We start from the raw sequence: 23,108 nt of genomic DNA, 5'->3' as shown, positions 1-23,108 counted from the left end.
CTTTGGTAGGAATGAATTCTTATTTTTATATAGGACTGATCATATCCTTCACATTTCAAAGAAAATATTTCTATCCTGATCCTGTGAGGAGGCGTTAAAGTTTCGCCGCTCTAGCACGGATAGTGATCCGTTGTTCGAGTACAACAAAGAGCGGTACTGTCTGAATTTATCGGCACATGCACGGGCGTTCGTCCTCTCCGGGCCCTGCATATTTCTGGGAACCATGCAGGGCGAAACGCCAAACGCCTGCACGACGACAATATGGCACGTCGACCCTGACGGAACCCGACACGGGCGCCGGGCCATGCACAGAGCAACACCACCACGGCCGCCCGCACGCGCCACTGATCATCAAACACGGTGGTCACGGACCGGCTCCTCCTCTGCCGCGGCGCAGTGCAGCACACACCTAGCAGACCAGCAGCCCTGCCCCCTCCGTCGCCGTGTTATTACTATCGTCGCCGTGCATTAACTCGAATCCGGGCACCAACGAAACCCCATCAATTCTAGGAGCAGGTGCACGTGACCGCGCGACACGTCGCCCGTTCTCCAGAGGCTTCCCGATCGACCGGTACAAAGGTGCCCGGACCTGAGCTACATCATCCTCACTCGCTCACTCCCTACCCTCACACCCACACTCCCACTCTGCTACCGCCTTATCTAGCTCCTCCTGCAAGCTCCTGCATCCCAGCTAGCAGAGCTTGAAGCTCGACCAGGATGAGCAAGCCATCGAGGTGCAGGGCGCTGCGGACGCAGGTCGCCCTGCTCCTCGTCTTGCTCGTCGCTGCCTCCCTGCTCCCGGCTGGCGACGCTGCTTCAGGTACGTACTACCTAGCTACACACGCGTGTCCTGTCCTGTGTCCTCCATCACGCAGCGTGCGGTCGAGCGGCTGATCCATGGATGCCTGTGGTGTGGTGTGCAGGGTTCTGCGCGGGCAAGTGCGCGGTGCGGTGCGGGCGGTCGCGCGCGAAGCGGGGGGCGTGCATGAAGTACTGCGGGCTGTGCTGCGAGGAGTGCGCCTGCGTGCCCACGGGGAGGAGCGGCAGCCGCGACGAGTGCCCCTGCTACCGCGACATGCTCACCGCCGGCCCCAGGAAGAGGCCCAAGTGCCCCTGACCGCCCTATCGTCGGCCCACCGTCTCAAGTCTCAACGCACCAACGGCTTCTTCAACCTCTACTCCACCCTACCGACAGGAGTAGTAGCCCAGCTACTCTATGTATGTGATGTCGGACGCGCGTGCTTATGTCACTTCCCTGTGCTCGCTCGTGCTAATTATTTGTGTGATGCGTATTGCTGCCTGCTAAAGTGCTAAGTATGTGTTGTCGTTGTACACCACGATCGACTTGTAGAAGTACTCTGCTACTAGCTGGGATCGTCGGGTGAGTGAGTTTGCTGCCTGTAAATTAAACAAGTGTGTGGCTACCTGTGTACTCTACGTGGTTGTAGTACGTACAAGCTACTAATTGTTCTCCGTGAGTTACTGTATGAGTGTACGCTGAAGCAGTGTGTCTAACTGAGGCCTGCGGGCCATGTATGTATGCCAATGCCACGTAGCATGCGCACCGAGCTTACAAGTAGCAATGGAATCATCATGTCGCCGTCTTTGTAAGTACCAACGTGCATATGAATATGAAGGTATCAGTAATTATTCGGTATGACATGGTAAGAGCAAGTATAATATAATAGAGCTGAGTCAGCGGGCTATAAAAAATAAACTAGTATATTTTTTTAGTTAGAGGAAAGAGAAGAGAAGATAAGTGGGCATTTCGTGAAGAGCCAGCTCTAGCACATGCTTCTAGACACTTTGTCAGAATGAAAGGTGAGCCACATAATAGAAAAGTAGTACAATCTTTTGATCTACTACTCTCCTTTCCGGTTTATAAGACTCAAATCTGAAATTTCATCAACCAAGGCACATGGTGAGTGAAGGAATATATCTCGTACTTTACAACGCTATCCAAATTAAAATGATGCATTCATTTGGATTAATTGCAGTGCATATATGCTTGCCCACTACTCCCTCCATTTCTAAATATTTGTCTTTCTAAACATTTCAAATGGACTACCATATACGGATGTATGTAGACATATTTTAGAGTGTAGGTTCACTCATTTTGCTTTGTATGTAGTCACTTGTTAAAATATCTAGAAAGACAAATATTTAGGAACGGAGGAAGTAGATGAGTAGGAAAGTTACATGCATTGGTGAGTTCCTTTTAATTATTGCATGCAAATATTTAATGCGCCTTGGAATCTCAATAAAAGATGAAGTTCCCTTTAAATCAGAAAAACAAAAAAATTAAGATAAGCCTTATAAATCGAAAAGAAGGAAGTATTGTACAATATTGACTATAAAATGGGCCGTAGATGACATGGCACTGACTTATAGTTAGCGGTTGGCTATACTATTAACCATGCTCTAACAATGATAACACGCACTACATAGCTGAGGAAATTACACCACCCTCCCGCATCGTTCGTATGAATATGAAGGTATCAGTAATTATTCGGTATCACGTGGTAACAGTGATATATCACCCGCGGCGTTTCTGTACCTAGGTCTAGATGCTCCCATCCGTGAACAGTAAAATTCTTTAAAATGGTAAAAGAATTTTAAAAAAATCCATTTTTTTTCCTGTGGTGTAGGATGGCTGAATGTGTGATGTCCGTGCCAAATTTGATGAAGTTTGGATATTCGAGAAGCTAGCGATAAAAAAGATGAATTTCAGGTCCGCAAGGGAGTTTGAAAAAAACACAGTGTTCATAGCCGATTTTGTCTTTCTTGATAGGAGCTCCTCGAATGTCGATTACCCACGAAAATTTCCACTCAAGCATCTTGCTTGCAAAAAAGTTCCCGAATTATTTCAATTTTCTTACTATTTGTTTTCATTTTACCGTTCATCGTATGTAGATGAGACTAGGCACCGTTTTGAATATCCCACGAGGTAGCTTTCTACATGGTGAAGAAATTGCACAAATCACTAATTTGTTTTAAAAAATACACCGCCTATTAGTTTAACCCATTGCAAGTAGCATTAACTCATCATTTGACTATATCGACAGGATTGCTGGTGAATGGACCTCGCTTGACTACATTGTCACATTGACATGATCCCTTGTGAATGGGCCCCGCTTGTAAGGGCAAACTGGCAAAAATTCTGACCGGCCAATATTTTTTTTTAAATTTTTATTTCCAAATAAACCCAGTAAATCATATATGTATTGAGTAAACAAAATTTGTTGATTTTTCTTTTCAAAATTTATTATTTTCGAAAATAAAAAAAATCATATATGTATAGAGTAAAGAACTGGAAAATTTGACTCATTCTGACCATAGGACTAGAAGTTTTAGTTAGGTTCACCATGTGACACATGTGTTAAGCAATACAAAAAAATTAAAATAGTAAGGTTGAGTCGACTGATGTGACATGTTCATTTGTCCACATGTGCACTTACAGGCTGGGCCCACCTATTGCAAATCTTGTCAACAGATTCAAATGATGAATTAGAGCTATATGCAACCGATTACAGCAATCGATGATGTTTTGTGTAGCAAATAGTGTGTTCTGTACAAATTCCATCCCCAACAATCGATGGCTTGTGCAATTTTCTCTACATGGGTACATGTCACACGCTCTAGCTTCCCGTGAGCCTATCTGCTTTTCAGAGCTCGTTGTGATACATGACGCGAGCCCTATTTTGGTTTTATTTCATAACTGCCTTGCCTGCCACAATGTGCGACAGAGATTTTTTATGGAATCTGAGAGGGAACGAAGAGGACGAGCCAAGGACCGCCCGGACCGGGGCATGTGACCCTTGTTTGTTCCTGCTTTCACTATCTTCCATGAGTTTCAGTTCCAAACTGTCAGAAGACTCCGTTTAGATCTTACAATTGAATCGCACCATTTGCAATGAAGCTCAATTATAGAGTTTTTTTTCTGGGGGGAAACTGCAATCTTTGTCCTAATCAGACTTTTCTAACTTGACTAGGTTTTTACAAGAATCCACCAACATTTATAACGTAAAATAAGTTTTACGAAACTTTGGTTTTCGCCCGGTTTTCCTCTAATTAACCGGGCAACTCTCTTCTTCTTAATCAATGAAAATGGCAAATCTTTTGCCTCGTTTAAAAAAAAATTTACGAAACTGCCTCACGTACGATCCATTGTCATACGATTTGTACGACAAGAGACAGGCCCGTTTCCCGAGGTCTGGGCCCACCACACCAGATGAGTCTTGTCGTACAAAAATCGTACCGAATTTGATCGTACGTATAGCACCGCTCTAAGTTTTATTACTCCCTCCGATCCATATTAATTGTTGCTGATTTAGTATCGACAATTAATATGGATCGACGGGAGTATCCCGATTTTATAGACTTTGTTAAATATAGTGAAGTTTCATTTAACACAAAACTAAAACTTTAAATAAATTAGAATAGAGGGAGTACATGAAAATAAATTTCATAACACAATTAGTTTTATTATCTCTTTAATTTTTTTAATTCTTCCCACAGTTACATTAGTCCATTATGTAAGACTGTAGGGACATGGTGATCTGTGTTTTCCCTTGTGGCGTCGTTGGTTACTAGCGCTCTCCCATCTAAGGGGCTCTTTTATTCCAAGGATTTTTATAGGATTTTTTTAGTATTTAGTTTTTTTACATACCGATCATTTGATTCATACTCAATTGGATTTTTTATTTTAATAATTTTTATCATATATATATATGTATTAAAATGTCTTAGAATATATATTTAATTTTTAATTTACCAATCTTGAAAATATTCATCGTGTTTTCAAAATGCTTAACGGTTATTTAGAAAAATGACCTATCATGTATAAATTATGTTTATCACATACCTAAACAAATGTTCCTACAACACATAACTAAACAAAATAATCATGAATTAAAAAACATTCATCCTGTATTTCCAAAATTTCCATCGCATAATAAAAAAGTGTGTGCCAAAATTTGTTCATTGTGCATTAATAAAAGTTCATATAATATAAAAAGTACACCCATTTAAAAATAATTGAATTAGTTTATAAACAAAATTTCACATATTTTAATTAATTTCACATATTTTGGCACATTTTAGAAAATGTTTGTGTTTTTTTCAAAAATAAAAAACAATGTCCATATGTTAAAAACAAGTATTCATCTACCTCTAGAATATGTTTGTATTTCTGAAGAGATGTATTCATGTATTTTTACCCCAGAAAATAGAGGGAAAACAAAAAAAAAATCATCACCCGACTGTACTTTTAGATAAACATATATACGGGGAAGCAGCCAGTGCCAAACCATTGGGTGGGTAATACAGCCGTACATGTGACAACGCTTTAGAGGCGGAGTTAGAAGCGTGCAGAGAAGGCTTGGAGCTGGCCTTGCACCGATCTAACCTACCTATTCTGGTTGAGTTGGATAGCACGGAGGCGGTGTCGATGATTACAGCACGCGAGATGGATAGATCGTCACATCGTGCACTTATAAAGGAGATTCGTAGGTTGGCTGGAAGCGATGCTAGGGAGATCTCTTTTACTCTTTGTAGCCGTCTGCAGAACATGATTAGTCATGAGCTGGCCGCCTATGGCCGTAGCACTCCGCGCACAGCAGTCTGGCTTACTACCGGGATGGACTTTGTTATAAACCTGGCTCTCGCTGAGAAGCCTCCTTGAGTAATGAGAATTTCTTTTTTCCCGCAAAAAAAAAAATACAGCCGCATATGTATGCATTTTGTTGGGGTGTCCGCACACAAATACGGAGTACATGCCAATTGACCGCATTCGTCACACACAGAACTACATTTGTTGGGCCAGTCCTTACGTTGCGTGTTATTGGCGAGTACAACATGCACCTTAGAGTAACTGAGCTACCCCTAAAAATGCAGTAAGTGAGCTATAAACGCGCCCATGCCATGGTGGTAGATATGTATGTTGACGTCATGTCTGGACTTCAAGAACGAGAGCTCCTCCCAAGCACCTTAGAGCAACTCTAGCAGACCCCGCATCCGCCCCTGATCCGCAAAATAACCGCCAAAATGCGGGTATGGGCCGCAAAGCCTGCCCGACCAGACCCCGCATCCCGCCCCGGCCCGCAAAAATTTTTGAGGGCGCGACAAATTCCCAGCCCCAACCCGGGAAAACGCGGGTTTTCCCCTCGCCGCTGCGGTGCCCTGCATCACAGAAAAGCAGTTGGCGGGAGGGACATTTCAGCCCCGCGCTCTTTTCCCCCTCCTTCCGCCGTCGCCCGCCCGCCGCCGGCGATTCCGGCCATATTTGCGGGCGGAATCGCGCCGCGGGGCCGCCCCACACCCTCCCGCGCCGAGCCGCTGCACCGTCCCTCCTGATCCGGTGAGAAGAGCCGCCCCCGTCGCCGCCGCCGCTGGGGATCGACCACCGTCGAGCGCACCCCCCTCGTCGCCGCCTGGGATCACCCGCCACCGGTTAGTCCCTTTTTTGTGATTTTTGCGAGCTGTGTAGTATATTGACGCGCCGGTGTGCGTATAGATGGAGTTGACCCCGTGCGAGAAGTTCTTGCTATCCGATTCGTCCGATTCGGACGACTCGGATGTGGAGACCATGCTTGCGACCTTTCGGCAACAAACATTATTTCGCGGAGATGTTGATGCATGATTATTTCGCGGAGAATCCTACATATCCTGCACACCTCTTTCGCAGAAGGTACCGAATGCGCCGATCCCTCTTTGTGAAACTTGTTCAAGCTTGCGAGGCAAATTGCCGGTATTTTACTCAAAGAAGGAATGTCGCGGGCTTAAAGGGATTTAGTGCATATCAAAAAATCTCCGTAGCTATGCGGGTGATTGCATATGGCGTTCTGGCTGACTATGCCGATGAGTATCTTCGCATTGGTGAAGATAGCACAATTGAGTCTGTGCGTAGATTTGTGAAAGTGACCGTCCGTGTCTTTGGTCCTGAGTATCTTCGGGCACCCAATGAAGATGACACAAAGAAATTGATGGCAGCTAATGAGAGGAGAGGTTGGCCTGGCATGCTAGGTAGCATTGATTATATGCATTGGAATTGGAAAAATTGCCCCAAGGCTTGGCAAGGAATGTATTGTGGCAAGTCTCGTGATGCAACAATTGCGCTAGAGGCCGTAACATCCAAGGATTTATGGATTTGTCATTGCTTTTTTGTATGCTGGGCACTCTAATGATATCAATGTGTTGCAACGCTCTCATTTGTTTGCTAGGCTTGCTAGTGGTGATCCTCCTGCTTGCAACTACACTATCAATGGGCATGAATACACAAAGTGGTACTATCTTGCAGATGGTATATACCCTCCTTAGTGCACATTTGTCAAGAGTATCAAAGAACCCAAAACAAAAAAAATGTGAATTTGCAAGGGTGCAAGAGGCAGCCCGAAAAGACATTGAAGAGCATTCGGTGTTTTGCAATCTAGGTTTGCCATTGTCCGTGGTCCTGCTCGTTTTTGGGATAAAAAACCTTGAAGAACATCATGACATGATGTGTTATCCTGCACAATATGATTCTTGAAGATGAGAGAGGAATGAACTTAGAATTCTTTTACGACAATGTGGGTAGCCGTGTCAAACCAGCTAGAGACCCAAACCGCATTAGAGCTTTTCTTCAGACATACAAGGAGATTGAAAATGCAGACACACACTTTCAACTTCAGGAAGATCTCATTGAGCACCATTGGCAAAGGGTAGGACAGTGACTAATTTTTGTATTCATTTATATTTGTATTCACGACAAGTTTTGTATTGCATTATTTAAGTTTGCTACGGTGATTTGAATAATTATTTGTAATACGGATGATTATTATATTATGTTTGATTTGAATAATTCAGTTTGTTTTCGATTGTTGAATTATGTTGGATTTGATATTTGCGGGCGGATGATATGCGCGATGCAGCGGCGCAAAGAGCAGAGCCCGCATAGCCGACCCGTAAAAAAGCATATTCCGAGAATATACTTTTTTACGGATCTGTTCGGGGGTCTGCATCTGTGCCAGCTCGCGCCCGCTCGCAAAAACTGTTTTGCGCGAACTGCAAACGCGTTTTGCAGGCCGGTGGGATGCGGGGTCTGCTAGAGTTGCTCTTAACCGTCCAGGAGTGCAGCCAACGCTCACACGCTCTCCATTATTAGTTTTGATTGATGCCCTCTTCTCTTTCATGGAATTGCAGATAAAGCTATTTCTCTCCTTCGAGTGTGAGCACTTTCGAAAGCAGGAAGTTTTTTTTAAGGGGTGTCGAAAGCAGAAAGTAGGTATGGTTTCAGGAGTTGGATCTTTCATCAACCCGAAAAAATAGTGTTGGCCGGCCTAACAACGAGCAAGCGTTCGCTCGTTGTTGACCGGCTGCTCTAGTAATCAAGGTTCGCTGGTTGCAGTTAACTTATGACTTTTCAAGAAAATGTGTTTTAAAAACATCAGGATAGCAAAAAAGTTCATGAATTCGAGAAATAATCATGAGTTCAAAAAAACTAAGGGATTTGGAAAAAATTTGGCATAATTGGAAAAAGTTCATGAAGTCAAAGGTCATAAGTTTGATTAAAAAGTTACGAATTTGAAATAATATTGTGAGTTTTGGGGAAAAAAGTGCACGGATTTTCAAAAAAATATCATGGACTTGATAAAAGATCATCAATTTTGAAAAAAAAACTCATAAATTTTAGAAAAATTGCAGATTTGGAAAAAGTTCATTGATTTTCAAATAAATCACAAATTTGAAAATTGTTCAGGGAGCTTGAAATTAGAATTATAAAGTTAAAAAGTTCATGGATTTGAAAAAACTTCAGGATTTGGAAAAAAGTTTGCAAAATGTAAAAAAGTTCACGAATTCAGAAAAGGTCGTAATTTTTATTAAAAAATCACGAATTTGAAATAATATTGTGAGTTTTGGGAAAACAAAAGGGCACGGATTTGCAAAAAAGATCATGGACATGAAAAAAGATCATTTATTTTGAAAAAAAATCACAAATTTGAGAAAAGTTCACAGATTTGGACAAAAGTTCATCGATTTTGAAAATTAATCACAAATTTTAAAATGTTCACGGAGCTTGAAAATAAAATCATAAACTTTGAAAAAGTTCATGGATTTGAACGTATTCATGCATTTGAAAAAGTCCGTGCATTTATAAAATGAAAAAGGAAGAAGAAAAGAAAAAAGGAAAAAAAAGAAAAGAAAAAGGCGAATAAAAACCTTCCAGAAAACGAAAGAAAAATAAAAAAGGTTAGAAGCTTCCCAAAACCGATTGGAAGCTTCTAGAAGCTATAGAAATCCTGCACATGTCACTTTCGAGAAAAAACAAAACAACATCGCTGCTATTGAAAGAAGAAAAAAATGAGCCGAGCCCAAGCGGAGGACGGGGTGTGCGCCGGTTTGCAGTGTGTACTGTAACCAAATGGGCTTTGGGTTCAAGGACACTTGGGCTTGAGCTCATATTTTTTTTCTCGAATACGCACGAGAGTGCGTACTATATATATTGAAGAAAAGGATGGGGTAAGGAGCCCCTCCACGTTGAAGATTACAAGTTACATAACCCCAAATCCACCCGTACAAGGATTACACTCCTACGCCTAACTTCTCTCACTCTCCCACCTTTCCACCGTTAAGAAGATTGGCTCAACGTCTCCTTTAAAAAGGTTCGCTCTCTTCCATATTCTACCCTCAAGGACTATCCTACGTAGCACATGTGAGCTCGAAGGCGTGGCTCCGTCAAAGACTATTGCATTTCGGTGCTTTCATATCTCCCACATACCAAGGATCAACAAAGCTCTAGTGTCCTTAGCACCCATCCTCGTGTCTGTCTTTGTGTTGCACCACTCCTCAAGTGTTGTGCCCGCTCTCGGTATCCACTACGGTCGATTGGAAGCTAGGCAGACTCCCGTCCAGACTTGTCTCGCGAAAACACACCCAATGAGCAGGTGATTGATGGTCTCCTCTTCTTGGTCACAAAACGGGCAAGCTTCTTGGTGTTCCAGTCCACGGCGAGCTAACCTATCGGACATCCAGCATCTGTTCTGCAGGGCCAGCCATGCAAAGAAGAGGGAACGTAACGGCGCCCTTGACTTCCAGGTGAATGTCGCCGTGGGGAGGACCTCCCTGGCACCCAAATTCGCTGCATAGGCCGATCTCGTGGAGAAGCATCCACTCGTCTCCTAAGCCCATAAAGTGGTATCATCCTGCTCCGGTTGAAGTTGTATCTCAGCGAGGAGTTCCCAGAGGGTCATATATTCCTGGAGCATGATCACATTGAGCTCAGGCCCCACATCAACTGCCCAGGTGCCATTGTGCAAGCCTTGGCTAACCGTGCGCGTGCAACGAGTGCTCTGCGACACTTTCATGTACAGGTTTGGGGCAATATCCTCCACGCGCGCCCCATGAATCCACATGTCCTCCGAGAACCATGCATTATTTCCATTGCCTACCATGGTCTTCGTTGCAGCCTTGAAAAGGAATGTTGATTCCTGGGGACGGTGATATCCAGATGTGCCCAAGGCCTAGATCCATCCACGCGCTGAAGCCAGGGCCACGGGGCTTGCATGGCCAGGTTTAGCCATCTCATGTTCGGTAAGCCCAAGCCTCCGGCCCACTTGGGCGAGCACACTTTGTCCCAGGCCACCATACACTGACCTCCATTTGCTTTCTCCTTCGCGCTCCAAAGAAAACCTCTGCAAATCTTTTCCATTTGGGTGATCGTCTTGATGGGAATATCAAGTGCCATCATTGCATGAAGCGGTATGGCACACAACACCGACTGAATTAACATCAGTCTTCCACTCTTTGGCATGTTCACGGCTTTCCATCGTGGTAGGCATCCAGCCAGCTGATCCACCAGCCCTCGAAGCTGCGCTGTTGTTTGTTTTCGTAGGGTGAGAGGCAACCCTAGGTACTTGCATGGGAAAGCTCCCACCGGACAGCCCATAATCTCCCCAACTCTTTGCATGATTTCTGGGCTGCACCGGATAGGAAAGGCTGCACTCTTGGCCAGATTTGTGCATAGTCTAGAGCAGTCACCAAACAGACGTAAGAGCGCATCGCAAGCAATAAGATCCTCATCCCATGGCTTCCAGAAAATCATCACATCATCTGCGAACATGGACAAACTCTGTGTAATGCCCGTACCTGAGAGAGGGCTCAGAATGCTGCGGGAGGCAGCAATCTCGAACAGCCTATGGAGCGGCTCCATTACTAGGATAAATAGCATTGGCGAGATAGGATCGCCTTGCTTGAGGCCCACACAATTCAGGATGGGCTTGCCTGGGATACCGTTGACCATGATGCGTCTTGATGAACTTGAAAGCAATCCACATATCCATTCTCTCCACTTATCGCTGAATCCCATTGCTCGAAGCACCTCCCAGAGGAAAGGCCATTGAATAGAGTCGAAAGCTTTAGTGATGTCGAGCTTCATCATCACAACAGGTTCCTGTTGGGGAACACAGTAATTTCAAAAAATTCCTACGATCACGCAAGATCTATCTAGGAGAAGCATAGCAACAAGTGGTAAAAGTGTGTTCACGTACCCTCGTAGCCCGAAAGCTGAAATGTTATATCAACGCGGTTGATGTAGTCGTACGTCTTCACGATCCGACCGATCCTAGCACCGAACGTCCGGCACCTCTGTGTTCAGCACACGTTCAGCTCGATGACGTCCCTTGTACTCTTGATCCAGTTGAGGCCGAGGGAGAGTTCCGTCAGCACGACGGCGTGGCGACGGTGATGATGAAATTACCGGCGCAGGGTTTCGCCTAAGCACTACGACGATATGAGCGAGGTGTGTAACTATGGAGGGGGGCACCGCACACGGCTGAAAGATCAATTTGTGTGTCTCTAGGGTGCCCCCTCCCCACGTATATAAAGGAGGGAGGGGGAGGCCGGCCGGCCCTAGGGGGCGCGCCCAAGGAGGGGAGTCCTACTAGGACTACAAGTCCTAGTAGGATTCCACCAAGAGGGAGAGAGGGGGAGGAAGGAGAGGGGGAGGGAGTAGGAAAGGGGGCGCCCCCCTTCCCTTGTCCTATTCGGACTCCAAGGGGGGGTGCGGCCTGCCCTGGCTGCCCTCCTCTCTCTCCAATAGGGCCCATGGTGTCCCATTAGTTCCCCCGGGGGGTTCCGGTAACCCCTCCGGCACTCCGGTTTTACCCGAAACTATCCGAAACACTTCCGGTGTCCGAATAACATGGTCCAATATATCAATCTTTATGTCTCGACCATTTCCAGACTCCTCGTCATGTCCGTGATCTCATCCAGAGCTCCGAACAAACTTTGGTACATCAAATCACATAACTCACAATACAAATCGTCATCGAACGTTAATACAAATCGTGATCTCATCCGGAGCTCCGAACAAACTACGGGTTCGAGAACTATGTAGACATCACCGAGACACATCTTGTTGGAAATATGCCCTAGAGGCAATAATAAAATGGTTATTATTATATTTCCTTGTTCATGATAATTTTCTATTGTTCTTGCTATAATTGTGTTATCCGGAAATCGTAATACATGTGTGAATGCATAGACCACAACATGTCCCTAGTGAGCCTCTAGTTGACTAGCTCGTTGATCAACAGATAGTCATGGTTTCCTGACTATGGACATTGGATGTCATTGATAACGGGATCACATCATTAGGAGAATGATGTGATGGACAAGACCCAATCCTAAGCATAGCACAAAGATCGTGTAGTTCGTTTGCTAGAGCTTTTCCAATTGTCAAGTATCATTTCCTTAGACCATGAGATTGTGCAACTCCCGGATACCATAGGAGTGCTTTGGGTGTACCAAATGTCACAACGTAACTGGGTGACTATAAAGGTGCACTACGGGTATCTCCAAAAGTGTCTATTGGGTTGGCACAGATCGAGACTGGGATTTGTCACTCCGTATGACGGAGAGGTATCTCTGGGCCCACTCGGTAATGCATCATCATAATGAGCTCAATGTGACCAAGTGTCTGGTCACGGGATCATGCATTACGGTACGAGTAAAGTGACTTGCCGGTAACGAGATTGAACGAGGTATTGGGATACCGACGATCGAATCTCAGGCAAGTAACGTACCGATTGACAAAGGGAATTGTATACGGGATTGATTGAATCCTCGACATCGTGGTTCATACGATGAGATCATCATGGAACATGTGGGAGCCAACATGGGTATCCAGATCCCGATGTTGGTTATTGACCGGAGAGGCGTCTCGGTCATGTCTGCATGTCTCCCGAACCCGTAGGGTCTACACACTTAAGGTTCGGTGACGCTAGGGTTGTAGAGATATTAGTATGCGGAAACCCGAAAGTTGTTCGGAGTCCCGGATGAGATCCCGGACGTCACGAGGAGTTCCGGAATGGTCCGGAGGTGAAGAATTATATATAGGAAGTCCAGTTTCGGCCATCGGGAAAGTTTCGGGGGTTATCGGTATTGTACCGGGACCACCGGAAGGGTCCCGGGGGTCCACCGGGTGGGGCCACCTATCCCGGAGGGCCCCATGGGCTGAAGTGGAGAGGGGAACCAGCCACTGGTGGGCTGGTGCACCCCCCATGGTCCTCCCCTGCGCCTAGGGTTGGAAACCCTGGGGGTGGGGGGGCGCCCCACTTGGCTTGGGGGGCAAGCCACCCCCTTGGCCGCCCCCCCCTCAGATGGGATCTCCAGGGGGCCGGCGCCCCCCCAGGGCCCCTATAAATAGTGGGGGGGTGGGAGGGCAGCCACACAACAGCCCCTGGCGCCTCCCTCTCCCTCCCGTGACACCTCTCCCTCCCGCTTACGCTTGGCGAAGCCCTGCCGGGATCCCCGCTACTTCCACCACCACGCCGTCGTGCTGCTGGATCTCCATCAACCTCTCCTTCCCCCTTGCTGGATCAAGAAGGAGGAGACGTCGCTGCTCCGTACGTGTGTTGAACGCGGAGGTGCCGTCCGTTCGGCGCTCGGTCATCGGTGATTCGGATCACGACGAGTACGACTCCATCAACCCCGTTCACTTGAACGCTTCCGCTCGCGATCTACAAGGGTATGTAGATGCACTCCTTCCTTCTCGTTGCTAATAAACTCCATAGATGGATCTTGGTGATGCGTAGAAAATTTTAAAATTCTGCAACGATTCCCAACACATCTATTGTCAATAACAAATAGCGAAACCTACGGTGCCCTCCGTCTCGCGCAAACGTGAGTGTAGGATCGAAAGTGTGTCTAGAGGGGGGTGATTAGACTACTTGACCAAATAAAAATCTAGCCTTTTCCCAATTTTAGTTCTTGGCGGATTTTAGCAACTTAGCACAAGTCAAGCAATCAACCTACGCATGCAATTCTATGAGTATAGCAGCGTAATGTAAAACAATTGCATATGAAGGTAAAGGGAGGAGTTTGAGGGAGCAAACACAATGTTGACACGGAGATTTTTTATCCGTGGTTCCGATAGGTGGTGCTATCGTACATCCACGTTGATGGAGACTTCAACCCACGAAGGGTAACGGTTGCGCGAGTCCACGGAGGGCTCCACCCACGAAGGGTCCACGAAGAAGCAACCTTGTCTATCCCACCATGGCCGTCGCCCACGAAGGACTTGCCTCACTAGGGTAGATCTTCATGAAGTAGGCGATCTCCTTGCCCTTACAAACTGCTTGGTTCAACTCCACAATCTTGACGGAGGCTCCCAAGTGACACCTAGCCAATCTAGGAGACACCACTCTCCAAGAAGTAACAAATGGTGTGTTGATGATGAACTCCTTGCTCTTGTGCTTCAAATGATAGTCTCCCCAACACTCAACTCTCTCTCATAGGATTGGATTTGGTAGAAAGAAGATTTGATTGGAAAGCAACTTGGGGAAGGCTAGAGATCAAGATTCATGTGGTTGGAATGGAATATCTTGACCTCAACACAAGTGTAGGTGGTTCTCTCTCAGAAAATATGTGTTGGAAGTGTAGGCATGTTCTGGTGGCTCTCTCCACGAATGAACAGTGGGTAGAGGGGTATTTATAGCCTCCACACAAAATCTAACCGTTACACACAAATCACCAAACTCGGTGGGACCGATTCAGAGAACTCGATCAGACCGATTTAGTTCAAAATGTGAACGTTAGGATTCTCGGTGGGACGGACATGTCAACTCAGTGGGACCGATATCATTAGGGTTAGGGCATAGCGTAATCTCGGTGAGACCGATTACACAAACTCGGTGAGACCGATTTTGGTAATAGTCAAACAGAGAGTTGGTCAGGCAAACTCGGTGGGACCGATTCGCTCATCTCGGTTGGACCGAAACGTTACGAAAGGGAAACAGAGAGTTTGCATTGCAATCTCAGTGGGACTAATCACTCATGTCGGTTTGACCGAAACGTTACGAAGGGAAACAGAGAGTTTGCAATACCATCTCGGTGAGACTGAGATCCCTATCGGTGAGACCAAAAAGACTAGGGTTTCTGGCAGTGGCTATGTCAACTGAACTCGGTGGCTCCGGATAGAAAGAATCGGTGGGGCCGAGTTGGATGTTTGGTTTGGGACATATGTGGATATGGGAAAGTAGTGGAGGGTTTTGGAGCATATCACTAAGCATTTTGAGCAAGAACCTCATTAAGCAACACCTCATCCCTTCTTAATAGTATTGGCTTTTCCTATAGACTAAATGTGATCTTGGATCACTAAAATAGAAAATGTAGAGTCTTGTGCTTTGAGCTTGAGCCAATCTTTTGTCCTTAGCATTTTTAAGGGTCCACTTTCTAATCCATGCCATGTCAATCATTGAGCTTTCCTGAAATATTTATCTTGGAATAGCATTAGCTCAGTGAGCTATATGTTGTTAGGAATTACCAAAACCACCCAGGGATAGTTGCACTTTCAATCTCCCCCTTTTTGGTAATTGATGACAACATATAGATCAAAGCTTCGACAAATGATAAGTAAGATTGAAAAACATCGTCGCTTTGAGAAGTATGTGATAAGCAAGAGCTCCCCCTAAATTTGTGCATTATTTAAATTTTTCTTTTGAATGCAAATGCACAATCGATTAGAATCACGGGTTACTCTTCCATGTCACATAAATCTTGGTGGAGTGCTCAAAATGATAGAAGTTAAAGCATGCACTCATCACCAAAACAAGTGAATGATCATATAAGGATATAAGAAATAATATCATCCAACAAGCATTAAGGGTAGCATATGATCAAACACATGATCAAACAAGTATCTCACAAGTAGCTCACACAAGCACACAATAAAGTTTCGAACCAAACCAAATAAGTGCAAAGAGAGATAAAAACCAACACTCTCTCTCTCGAAGACTTTGATCTATACATTTTTCTCCCCCTTTGGCAACAAGTTACCAAAAAGTTCAAAAATTCACAGTGCTAAAGGACTCTCAGGCTTGATCTTTGGTAGGAGGTGTCGAGAGAACTCCAAGAACGAAGGCTTTAGATGAAGTAGCTGGAGCTGGTGGAGTAGCTGCTGGAGGTGGAACTGGAGCTGTAGCTGCTGGTGCTGATGTTGTAGCTCTGGTGTCTGTCACTGGCACTGCAGCAGATCTCTGTCCTCTGGGCACTCTGGCAAAAGCATCTGTGGTAGACTTGCCCTTCTTCTCCTCAGCTTCCTCCTGAAGTTGCTCAACTGCAGTTTGGATCTCTGTTACCTTGACATCAAGGTTATAGAATTTCTGCTCAATGATCCTCTCCAGACTCTCCTGGTTCTTGGTCAGGGTGGCCAAGCCCTTCTCAATCCTCAGGGTGGATTGGATCAGGTATCCAAGCTGGTCTTGCTTGCTTTTCAAGAAAACCTGAGATGCCTCATCCACAGTTGGCATCTTTGCAGCCTTCTCAACCTTAGCCTTCTCTCTCTTCTCATGTGCTTGAGCTGAAGATGGTTCATTCTCATTCATCACTATAGTGTTATCTTCAAATTCAGGATAGATGGGCATGTGCTCCTTGTCCAAAAGATATGTGTCTGTGCCCATCTTTGAGTTGATGAGCTCCTGAATGTGTGGAGCATACCCACAACTCCTCTTCTGGTCAGCAGCAGTCCTCTTGATTGTCTCAACAATCAGGCTCATGACTTTGAATTTCTGTGGGACATCAAATATGTGTAGCAAGTTTATAGCATGTCCTCTGATCATCTTGTGATCACCTGACTTGGGTAGCAGTGTGTGCCTTAAGATCCAGTTTATAGTTGGCAAACCAGACAATAGGTAATGGACAGATCCAAACTTATGTGTATCCAAGGCAGCATCTGGGATCTCTTTGTACATGTTGGCCATAGTGTTGTGGTCTTTCTTCTTCTCTGCATAAATGTCCAAGTCATCCTCATGTTCCTCAGGAGCATTTATAAGCTTAGCCCATTCCTCAACTGTAGACTGGTACCTAGTACCCTTAGACATCCATACTATCCTTCCATCTGGATAGAAGTGGGCAGTGGATTAGAATTGCATGATGAGCTCATCATTCCACTTGGTGAGCTTCTGGGCAACAAAAGTGTCCACTCCACATGCCTTGAAGCTATCAAGCACGCCAGGGAAGTGATCCTCATTTTCCTTGATGAATTCCCAGTCAACCCATCTCATATCACACACAATGGGCTTCTTGTCAAGCAGAATAGTCTCATAGAAGTCCAGTTGTTCCTTAGTGTGAAATCTGTAGTCCACAGCAGTCCTTCTCCTGATAGCATATGGATCAGACTATCTCCATAGTCTCAATCCGGCATCCTTCCTGATTTTCATGTTCTCTGCAACTGGGTGTGCATCAGTGTGGTCAGGGATCATGGGTTTCAACTTTCTTAAAACAACAGAATCATGATCTTCTTCTTCAGCAGCTTGAGGCACTGGGGCCTTGTTCTTCTCTTCAGCAGGTATTCTCCTAGTGCTTCTCTTGGGTTTTGGTTTTGGAGCTGGAGCAGCAGCCGTGGGAGCAGCTTTGGGCTTTGATGGAGCAGCCCCTGATTTAATTGCATCTCCCATAAGCTTTTGTGCTTTGGGTGCTGGTGCAGCATCCTCTTCCTCTTCCTCTTCTTCTGAAGGTTCTTGCATCATGGAGGGCTTTCCAATGACTCTGGCCATTGTTTTCTTAACCCTCTCCTTCCTCTTCTGCCCTTTCTCAGCTTCTTCAGCAGCTGATTTTGAAGCTTCAGCAGTTGAAGTTCTGACTTTTGACATGGGCTGTCTTCTCGCTGGCATCTTTGTTTTCAGACCAGGTTTTGTTGCAGCAGTTGTGACATACTCTTTCTTAAGCACTTTCTTCTTAGAAGTGGCTTCATCTTCAACAGCCACATAATCTTCATCCTCAGAGTCAGAAGTTATCTTCTTCCTTGTCCTGGTGGCAGCCTTTGGCAGATTGCTTGGAGTGCTCCTGCTGCCTTCATCATAGCTGCTAGAGGGATCTGAACCCTCACTCATCTGCACCTGTTGCTCAGACCTGTTATAACTATCACTCTGGTCAGACATCTCTGCAAATACTCTGACAGTAGACCCTGTGAATAGGTTATAGATGAGGTAGAGTAGATGAGCATCACAAAGTACAGGAGTTTTGCAAAATGGATGACTTAAAAACTTAGTTTTAGTTCTTCACAGAAAGCATTTCGGATCTACCGATTTGTAAACTCGGTGATACCGAAGCAGCTTTTGGAACCTAAGCTAGTGAACTCGGTAAGACCAAGTCACAGCTTGGTGGTACCGCGGCTGCTAGGGTTTCACAGAGAATCGAACTCGGTCACACAGATTTGCAATTTTCGGTTAGACCGAAAACGCATGTGCTCTGGCCTAAGCCAAAATCGGTGAGACCGATTTCTACAACTCGGTCGGTCCGAGATGAATTCTGCGGAGACCTAACCCTAAATTTTCAAATCAAAACTAATCTACGGGATGTTTTCGCTGGACAGGATGATTTCAATCCTGGCAAGAATCATGGCAAAGCAATGTGCTAAGAATCGGAGGTAAGGATTAGCACAAAGTTCAAGTTCGTACCCTAGTTCGGCGACGAACTTGCTACGGCGGTGGAGATTTCCGTTGACGGAGGTGGAGACCAGCGGCGGGAGGTCGCTGGCAACGAGAGGACGATCCGGAGACCTGAGGAGGCAGAGTAGGTTACGCACGGGTGAGGAGGTTCGGAAAATTTTCCAAAATTTGGCCCGTCGGTATATATAAACTGACCCTGTCAGTGTGACCGAGTGGAACGACTCGGTGGCACCGAGATGCAAAACTACAAGCAGTTACTGCAACTCGGTGTGACCGAAAAGTTCTAATCGGTTGCACCGAGATTGAAAACCCTGGATCAACTTAGTGACTAGGTAGGACCGAAAAGGATGAATCGGTCAGACCGAGATGCACAAAGAGGTTTTGGAGGTTTAAGTCTATGACGAATCGGGGACTCTGAGTGCTCCTCACACAGAGTGGTTCGAATCTGACTTGATCAAACTTTGTGATGTAGCATGAATAGAGTTTGACAGGAGAAAAGCATAGATAGCTAGAGGGAGTTCTTAGGCATTCTTGTCCATCCATTTGGCAAAAGAGAAAGAGCCAAACAATCAAAACAACAAATGGATGTCCTCGAATGAGTAAAATGTGCAACCAACATGCTCACACAATAAAATGGCAAATGAAATATGTGACAAAGCATGCACAAACACTCTAGCATATATCAAGCAATTTGGCGATGACTAGGTCATCTATATATGAGTATATTGACTTAGGAGTCAAATGAGAACATTTGATCATAGGTCATACTCATCGTTTAAGCACAAGTGGGGTTACCACTTTTAAATAAAGCATTGTTGTGTTCACACCATTAGAGTTGCTTTAGCTCAATTGATTAGAGTAAAGCTCCCCCTAGATGTGATATCCCCCCTAAGAGGGATGAACTAACCTTGGGTTTTGTCGATGATGACTTCATGTAGGTGTTGAAGATGTAGATGCTCAATGTTGATGTAGATCATTTGGAGCAATCCTTTGGAGTGAGTTGCACTTTCAATACCTACACGGGTTAGTCCCACAAGGAACAAACAAGGATATCCATAGACATAGAGCGATGCATACACAAGATGATGTCCATGAAAGCATTAGGTTACCTTGTCCCTTGTCTTACCAACAAGAGGGTTTGTGACTCCTTGAACTAGTGCAAGATATGGAAGTTGTTTGCACTTGTCCTTGCCAAAATGGTAAGAGTGAAGTATGTTGGCGGAGTCACCCTCAAGAACTCTCTAGTTCTTCTTCTTCTGGATCCACACCATCTTGATGGGAATCCTTGGAGTTTTAGTTGTACTTGATGAAGTAGAACTTGATGTAGTCTTGGGAGCCCACTTGACCAAGGCCTTAGGTGCTTCTTCAAATGCATCAATTTCCTCTTGAAGCTTGTCCTTGCCTTTTTGCTTGTGGTCTTGTGGTGGAAGATCATCTTGAGCATGTGTCCCTTTGAAAGAAGTAGGACCATACTTCTCTTGTTGAGGAACAAACTTCGTCTTGGGGTATTGATCTTGTTCCCACTCAACTCCATTGGCATTGAACTTTCGTTCAAAACCAACACCTTGATTCTTCCAGTGTCTTCCTTGCTTGCGCACAATTTCCTCAAATTGCTTACTTCCGGCAAGGCTCTTGTAAACACCTTTCTCTATAATGCCCTTCAATAAGCTATTTTCTTGCTCAAGTGTAACTTGGCTAAGAGAATCATTAGTGGAATCAAGAGAATTACTAGAAGTAACAACATTGGATTTAGCATGATTGTTGTTACTACTAGATGAAGCATCTTTCTTGTTCTTGTTACTAGATTTAACTTGTGGCATGTAAGTAGAAAAGAGTAAATGCTTGGCAATGTAGGAAGAACTTTTCTTGCAAAGATCATCATTGATTGCCTTTCAGAACTCATGCTCTTGCTCAAGGTTGAGATTTTCAAAGCGTAGCTTATCATGAGTCTTTAAAAGTTCTCGATGATTTTCCAAGATAGTTTCATGAGCTAACTTAAGAGTGTTTAGTTCTTTAGTTAGACGCTCAATCTCCTTCTTATCATCATCATTCGTTTTATCTTGATTAGCATATGATTAATTGACGTTTCATCATAGTCTTCATCACTAGAGTTGTCAACAAGTAAATCATCATCACCCAGCAAATCATCTTCATCACTATTGAAATCAACATACTCGGGATGTGTTAGCTTTGGACCTTTGGCCATGAAGCATCTTCCAATTCCTTAATTTGGTGAGTCAACTATGTCTTAGGAGTTGGTTGACACAAGTGCTAGACCGGCAACACCTTCATCTTGAGTATATTCGCAGTCGGAGTGATAACTTCTTTCGGAGTGATTGTCGGAGTCGGAGCCGGATACCCATTCACCAACATGAGCTTGATGTCTTCTTTTTGTGTAGCTCCTTGATGACTTTTCCTTCCTTTCCGAATCCTTGCTTCTCCGAGAGGGTCTTCGTTCATAACGATCATCTCTACTCCTCCTTTCTTTTGGTGGTGATTCTTCTCTTTTACTACTTCTTTTGGGAGAATCTTCTCTTCTTTTGTAGGGGGCGTACACTCATTGGAGTAGTGTCCGGGTCTTCCACAATTGTAGCAATTTCGCTCATGACTAGAAGATCTTTTTTCAATGTAGGACCTTGACTTGGAACTTCTTTCTTTGCTTCTACTCTTGTAGAACTTGTTGAAGTTCTTTACCATTAGGCTCAATTCTTCATTGAAGGTTTGCTTCTCACTTGATGATGTGGGAGCATCACACGAGGCTTTGTAAGCACCACTTGACTTCTTGTGAAGCTCTTCCTTATCCTTGAGTGACATCTCAAGAGCAACAATTCTTCCAATGACTTCCGTTGGCTTGAGATCTTTGTAATTGGGCATCATTTGGATCAATGTGCACATGGTATCATATTTTCCATCCAAGGCTCTTAGGATCTTCTTGATGATGAATTTGTCGGTCATCTCTTCACTTCCTAAGCCGGCAATCTCATTTGTGATGAGAGCAAGCCTAGAGTACATTTCGGCGACACCTTCACCATCCTTCATTTTGAACTTGTCAAGTTGACTTTGAAGCACATCCAATTTGGATTCCTTGACGGAGTCGGTACCTTCGTGCATATCAATCAAAGTATCCAAAATTTCCTTTGCATTCTCAAGACGGCTAATTTTGTTGAATTCTTCGGGGCACAATCCGTTGAAGAGAATGTCACAAGCTTGAGCATTGTATTGTAGCATCTTCAACTCTTCCGCGGTAGCTTCACGGTTAGGTTCTTTCCCATCGAAGAATTCACCTTGCAAGCCAATACACACAATAGCCCAAACGGCGGGGTTATGTCCAAGATATGCATTTTCATCTTATGCTTCCAACTAGCAAAATTTGTACCATCAAAGTAAGGACCTCTACGGTGGTAATTTCCCTCGCTATACGCCATACTCTCCTAGGTTGTGAAACCAAGGCTATTACCACCAAAAGCTATGGAAATCAAAGCAAATGGAGGCCAAAGCTCTGATACCACTTTTAGGATCGAAAGTATGTCTAGAGGGGGGTGATTAGACTACTTGACCAAATAAAAATCTAGCCTTTTCCCAATTTTAGTTCTTGGCAGATTTTAGCAACTTAGCACAAGTCAAGCAATCAACCTACACATGCAATTCTAAGAGTATAGCAGCGGAATATAAAACAATTGCATATGAAGGTAAAGGGAGGAGTTTGAGGGAGCAAACACAATGTTGACACGGAGATTTTTTATCCGTGGTTCCGATAGGTGGTGCTATCGTACATCCACGTTGATGGAGACTTCAACCCACGAAGGGTAACGGTTGCGCGAGTCCACGGAGGGCTCCACCCACGAAGGGTCCACGAAGAAGCAACCTTGTCTATCCCACCATGGCCGTCGCCCATGAAGGACTTGCCTCACTAGGGTAGATCTTCATGAAGTAGGCGATCTCCTTGCCCTACAAACTCCTTGGTTCAACTCCACAATCTTTACGGAGGCTCCCAAGTGACACCTAGCCAATCTAGGAGACACCACTCTCCAAGAAGTAACAAATGGTGTGTTGATGATGAACTCCTTGCTCTTGTGCTTAAAATGATAGTCTCCCCAACACTCAACTCTCTCTCATAGGATTGGATTTGGTAGAAAGAAGATTTGAGTGGAAAGCAACTTGGGGAAGGCTAGAGATCAAGATTCA

At 44.9% G+C, this 23,108-nt stretch overlaps 1 protein-coding gene across 1 annotated transcript; it reads left to right on the top strand.

Annotated features, from left to right (window-relative positions):
- The first annotated feature begins 554 nt into the window (after positions 1–554).
- Positions 555–1,482, top strand: LOC109771008 (peamaclein). The gene is made up of 2 exons (XM_020329725.3): positions 555–820; positions 924–1,482. Exons 1-2 carry the CDS (start codon positions 718–720, stop codon positions 1,115–1,117), a joined length of 297 nt encoding a protein of 98 aa, XP_020185314.1. The 5' UTR covers positions 555–717; the 3' UTR covers positions 1,118–1,482.
- Positions 1,483–23,108: the final 21,626 nt, after the last annotated feature.

The sequence above is a fragment of the Aegilops tauschii genome, chromosome 4 (genome assembly GCF_002575655.3).
Source record: "Aegilops tauschii subsp. strangulata cultivar AL8/78 chromosome 4, Aet v6.0, whole genome shotgun sequence".
Classification (NCBI taxonomy): domain Eukaryota; kingdom Viridiplantae; phylum Streptophyta; class Magnoliopsida; order Poales; family Poaceae; genus Aegilops; species Aegilops tauschii.
This window is presented reverse-complemented; position numbering and strand designations above follow the sequence as displayed.

Excerpts from the sequence above, each read along its gene's own strand:
- LOC109771008 (XM_020329725.3), top strand. The coding sequence starts at position 718 with ATGAGCAAGCCATCGAGGTGCAGGGCGCTGCGGACGCAGGTCGCCCTG. Across the intron at positions 821-923 it reads GGCTGGCGACGCTGCTTCAG|GGTTCTGCGCGGGCAAGTGC; the intron begins GTACGTACTACC and ends TGTGGTGTGCAG.